Source organism: Galeopterus variegatus, unplaced genomic scaffold, assembly GCF_000696425.1.
Source record: "Galeopterus variegatus unplaced genomic scaffold, G_variegatus-3.0.2 Scaffold7410, whole genome shotgun sequence".
NCBI lineage: Eukaryota > Metazoa > Chordata > Mammalia > Dermoptera > Cynocephalidae > Galeopterus > Galeopterus variegatus.
In genome coordinates this window covers 43,308-49,271 of record NW_007733521.1, presented here as the reverse complement: position 1 = coordinate 49,271, position 5,964 = coordinate 43,308, and the positions used below count along the sequence as shown (strand labels likewise).

The 5,964-nt window shown below is 38.5% G+C and overlaps 1 protein-coding gene across 1 annotated transcript in view; it reads left to right on the top strand.

The window, feature by feature from the left end:
• Nucleotides 1-3,526: 3,526 nt before the first annotated feature.
• The window catches only part of LOC103607425 (acyl-coenzyme A thioesterase THEM4-like), a gene marked incomplete at its 5' end in the record, with an annotated part of 45,278 nt that continues 42,840 nt past the window's right edge, over nt 3,527-5,964 (top strand). Inside the window, one exon of the mRNA XM_008591928.1 lies at nt 3,527-3,713. Coding sequence (XP_008590150.1) covers nt 3,527-3,713 — 187 coding nt within the window. The remainder of the gene's footprint in view (nt 3,714-5,964) is intronic.

Below are 5,964 nucleotides of genomic sequence, written 5' to 3'. Positions count from 1 at the left end.
TAGACAGAAAAGAGCTGAAAAAAAGCAGAAACAGAACAAAAAACGGATTGCTCATTTCAGAGTTATTTTCCTTGTAAAGGTTAAAGCAGAGGGGACTTTCTTATCATGCTGGCTAAAACTGGCTTATTTAGGGATTAGGCTATTATCTCTCCTTATTTCTTGGAAGGTCAGATAAACAATTTAGTTTCTGCTTAGTGGCATGAAACTTCAGCGTGAGTAACTTCATTTTGGTTTGAACTGTTGGGCCTAGTGCAGGAGCTCAGTCCAAACCAGTGGCCTCCTATAAATTTTATTTAACTGGTGAAATTGCAAAATTAAAGTATGTGTGTACTGTGTGCCATAATGAAGTACTAAGGGAACATCTCTATCAAGAAAGAACTGAAAAAGAAGTTTAGTAATTTAGATCAGTATAGCATCTCCATTAAGCTATTGTAGCCTTCTTTTAAAGATGAGTGCAGATTGGTCACTAATCCTGTATCATCTTGCACATTGGAAAAGAAAATGTCTTGTGCTAATCTTACAACAAAGATGAATTCACTTCTTTAATTATATGTTGGTGCCTTGTAATCTGTGCTAATATTCATGTTAGTATTTATAGGCTTTATAAGTCATGCTCCTTTTTGCTCAGTAACTTAATCTTAAAAGAGACACATAAAAAAAAAGTCATAACTTTTCTTAACCAGTCCAACTTTATAAATGTATAACGAAAGATCAAGCAAGACCTTTCTTCCATTCGGGGCAACAAAAACTAATGATTATCCCTAACATTTGTCTTTCATGTATAGTCTATGCTGTGAATTCACTAGTTCCTTTATTTCAAATATCTCTTAGTTCTTGCCTCCTTGAACTGAAACTTTTATTATTTTTATTTCCCACAACATTATAGTATCCATTTAGGGTAACAAACTCAGCATGCCCCAAGCTAAAATTAATAGTTCCACTCCCATTTTCTCCTGACTCACACACACACATGCACACTAACAGAAACTTCGTCTTTGTTTTCCTTCTATCCACGCCAGTCTTCAAAGCCACAACTCTGGAATTATTCAAGACTCTTCTACTTTCTCTTTCCCACAGTCAGGAACTGCCCTCATACCTTAGTTCCAATGTCCTAAATATCTTAAAACTTTTCTTCTCATTCTTCTGTACCTAGTTCAGGTTGTTACTATATCTGACTCAGATCTTTGCAACAGTCTTTTAACTGGTTTCTCTACCATTGTGTCTCACCATTTTAATTTACCCTTTACACCAGATGCAGCTTTCCAAAACCTATGTTCATGTTGCTCCCTTGCTTAAAACGTCTTAAGGCTCCCTATAGAGGAAAAAGGTGTTTTATCATTCAAGTACTATCTTCATGATTCTTTAAAGACTCCCTTTCTTTAATTAACTTCATCCCAAGTAATAGCATTTGTGAAATCGCAAGTGTTATGTGCTATTTGTCATCTTATGTTATATAAATATATATTTTATATATGAAATATAAATATTTTTGATATTTAAAGATATGTGAATCTTCATCTATGTGCCAACCCAAATCATCTTTCATACTGGTCTTTGGAAACATTGACCTAGAAGATGAAATCTAAGACCTGCATTAGGGCCAAAGAGTCTCTGTGGCATGGTGCCTCTTCTGCTTTGCCAACCACATCTTGTCGCTCTTCTTCTCTTTGCCTCTTACATCTGTGAGGTTGAAATCGTAGCAGTTCCCCAAAGTGTCATATGCTTGTTTCATCCCTCTATGCTTTTACTTAAGCAGCCCTCCCATTCTCTCCTATATGACCTTTTTATCCTATGAAATCACTCCATCATTTTGAAGTTTTCCCTGAAAGTCATTATGTATGTATCTGTATCTACTTCTGTTGTATTTTTCACATCCAAGGTTGCTAATTCCTATGAAATCACTCCATCATTTTGAAGTTTTCCCTGAAAGTCATTATGTATGTATCTGTAAATACATCCAAGGTTGCTAACGCTTGAAGACAGGGCCTGAGTCTCCTCTCTTTGTCTTACCTGACCCTTGCATAGAACTAGAGCATATACCAGGGCTTTAAAAAGTTTGTTGGATTTAGGTGGATCCCAGACTTTAAAAGTTAAAATCAGTTAAGAGAGCCTACAGTTGAGGGAGTCATTCTAATTCCTAAAAGTCTTCGATTAGCTGTTTCACTGGTCCAAAAAAAGAATGCTGGAACTGATCGATCCTGGAGTCAGCTATTTCATTTATTTATTTACTTATTTATTTTTAAAGAGGACCGGTACAGGGATCTTAACCCTTGACTTGGTGTTGTCAGCACCACACTCTCCCAAGTGAGCTAACCGGCCATCCGTATATAGGGATCCGAACCCATGGCCTTGGTGTTATCAGCACCACACTCTCCCAAATAAGCCACAGGCTGGCCCTTGGAGTCAGCTTTTTTAGATGAGACCTGTGGATGAGATGAATTCTTAATTCCAAAGCCTATACACACTGTTCTACCTTTCATTTGACATATATTGGTCAATACATATTAATCTGTGATGAATTGTGTTTGTTGGGTTACTTCTAGAATTCATGTATTTTAAAAACTACATGACTGGAGCTAGATTCTAAGGAAATAATCAAAATAGAGAAAAGAATGTAAAAATATATTCCTAGATTACAGTCTTGGACACTCCCACTACCTTTCAGATAAAGGCCAGATCTGATCATGTCCCTCTCCTGTTTAACCCTGCAAATACAATTCAAACCAGTTAGCTAATATTGAGGCTTTGCCTACATTTCTGCAGCCATCCACTCCTCCTCTTGTGCCATAACAATGCCAAACTTCTTTTAGGCTTTAATTGCTTTCTTATCTTCTTTTTTTGGTGGCTGGCCAGTACAGGGATCCCAACCCTTGACTTCAGTGTTGTAACACTACACTCTAACCAACTGAGTTAATTGGCCAGCCCTAGGCTTTTATTTCATCTGTAAAATGAGGATAATAATTACTACCTGCTTCAAGTGGCTGTAATAAGACCCCTCAAAACTATTTTATGCCTCCTTGCTTTTGCACACAGTGTTCCTTTACAATACTCTTTCCAGCTGGCTAATTTCTACTCGCCTAATCAATATTCAAGTCAAAGAACCCCTCCTTGAAACTCCAACCTGAGAGGCATACCTATCCCTTGTTCTCTAGCTTCCTGTGCATTCCCAGCTGGTAGCACTTTTTACCTGAAGGATAATGTCTGTCCTTTATCTGTATCTCCAGTGCCTGGCTCACCTGTGCTTGATTAAGGTTGGAAAAAAAAAATGGAATCAGCAGACCAGGGCTTAAGTCTGGCTCTGCCAGTAACCAGGTGGGTGACACTGGGCAAAATCACTCACCCTCTTTCAATCTCCCATTTCTCCCAAGCAGGCTGGACCAGGTGATCCCTGAAACTCCTTCCATTTTGAAATGACAGGCTTCTGGGAGGAAGAAAAGGAGCAAGATAGTTGTAGACAGTAGGAGAATGTGTTATGAAATAGAATGCATCTCCCATTACTCTTCTTTTTCTTCTTTCTGTCTTTTAGAGATTATTTTCTTCTGAGAAACTCACTCAGAGGGACCATTCTCTCCCCAACCCCAGCTGGAGCAAGGACTTAAGACTCCTCTTTGACCAGTTCATGAAGAAATGTGAAGACAGCTCCTGGAAACGTTTGCCTTCATATAAATGTGAATCTTCTCAAAGGGTTCAAGATTTCAAAACCCATTTTCTTGGTAGGAACAGCCACTTCCCCATCAATAATATTTAAACATCAAATATAAAACTAAGAACAGATTGAAGCACTGGTTACCACTTGAAAAAGAAAGGAGTATAGTGTACAGTTTCTATAGTTCCCAGTTTTTTTGTTGTTGTTTTGTTTTTGTGGCTGGCCAGGTATGGAGATCCGGACCCCTGACCTTGATGTTATAATACTGCACTCTAACCAGCTGAGCTAACTGGCCAGCCCTATTGTCCCCAGTTTTATAGGCCAGAAATCTCAATAAATTTTGCAGAGTGTGGGAAAACATAACGTCTGTTGTCAAGAATCAGACTGCCGCTACCCTGGCACCTTCATCACCATCAGCAGGAGCAAAAAAGAGGCCCCAGAGAGCCTCCACCCTCCCACAACTCATCACCTCTCTGTCCTGAGGCTGTCATCACTAATCTCATTTTGCCCTTTATCCCAATATCCGGCTGTGTTATCCTAAGAAGCTCAGAATGCTCAAATCACCCCTCATCTCTCAGACTGTAAATCCCTCAAGGCATCCCACCCCGCATCCAACACATGGCATATTTCACTTCCTATCCTTCTGGGGTTTTTTGTTTGTTTGTTTTTAATTAGTACCCTTTTTTATTTTTTCAAACAGTTTTAAGTTTATTGAAAAAATGAGCAAAAAGTACAGACAGTTCCCATGTATACTCCCTGCCTCTAATAACCCCTATTATTAACATCTGGCATTACTGTGGTATATTTGTTATAATTTATGAGTAAATATTGATACTTTATTATTATCTAAAGTCCATAGTTTATATTAGCATTTATTCTTTATTTTGCCTTCTATGGATTTTGACAAATGTATGATGACATATATCTATCATAGTACTATAGTATGAATAGTTTCATTGCCCTGAAAATCCCCAGTTCTCCTTCTGTTCACTCCTTCCTCCCTCCGCCCTGAACCCCTGGCAACCACTGATCTTTTTACTGTAATCATAGTTTTGCCTTTTCCAGAATGTCATTTAGTTGGAATCATTCAATATGCAGCCAAATTTCCAGATTGGCTTCTTTAATTCAGTAATATGCATAATTGGTGCATTTATTTTTTCCATAGCACTCATCACCATCTGACATACTTAGTGTTTTATTTACTTAACGGCCTGTCTCTTACCACTAGAGTGGAAGCTCCATAAGGGCAAAGATTTTTGTATGTTTTATTCCCTACTGTGTTTCTGGTGCTTAGAACAGTACCTGGCACACAGTAAGTGTACCTTATAAATGTTTGTAGGAAGAAGGAAAGCAGGGAGGGAGCCTGCTCAAGATGCTCTACTTGTTTTCTTTATCTTTCCCCTTTTTAGTCCCTAGAATGTGGTTCCAGATCCCTCATATAGGAATCAGGGAGAATAGCAAACCCTTTTCTTTCTTGCCCATAGCTTTCTTCATCATCCTTTTTGGATCTGGTGGGAGTAAAAACTACAATCAGGCCAGCTGTTGTGACTTAAAAGGGGCACATCTGAAAAACTGGGAAAACTTCTGTTTGCAAGTCTGCATTGGCTTATCAATTTTGCAGTTACTGAGCTGTTAAATTGCTGTTTGTCAGTCTATCTGAAACCTGTTGATCTGAATCACCTGGACCCTTAGTGTAGAGCTTATCAATTTTGCAGTTACTGAGCTGTTAAATTGCTGTTTGTCAGTCTATCTGAAACCTGACTGTTGATCTGAATCACCTGGACCCTTAGTGTAGAGCCTGAGAATATGTATTTTTAACAACCTTCCAGATTGCTCAGATGCATTTGGTTCTGGAATTTGAGGACCACTAATTTCTGTGACAATGTTAACAATTAACTAGAAATTGAAAATTCTTTAAGCTGGTTTTATCTTCACACTGCAAAAGCCAATCTTATTGAACTCATGTTTGGGTTTTTGGTTTTGGGGTTTTTTTTTTGACAGCTGGCCAGTATGGGGGTCTGAACCCTTGACCTTGTTGTTACCAATACCAAGTTGAACTCATCTTTGTTTTTATCTCCCTTTATTTATTTATTTGTTTTTTTATATTTTATTTTATTTTGTCGATATACAATGTGGTTGATTATTGTGGACCATTACCGAAACTTCCCTCCCTCCTCCCTCTCCCCCCCCCCCCAACAATGTCCTTTCTGTTTGCTTGTTGTATCAACTTCAAGGAATAGCAATTGTTATGTCTTCTCCCCCCCCACCCCCGGTTTTGGCCATTGGGTTTTTGTGTGTGTGTGTGTGTGTGTGTGTGT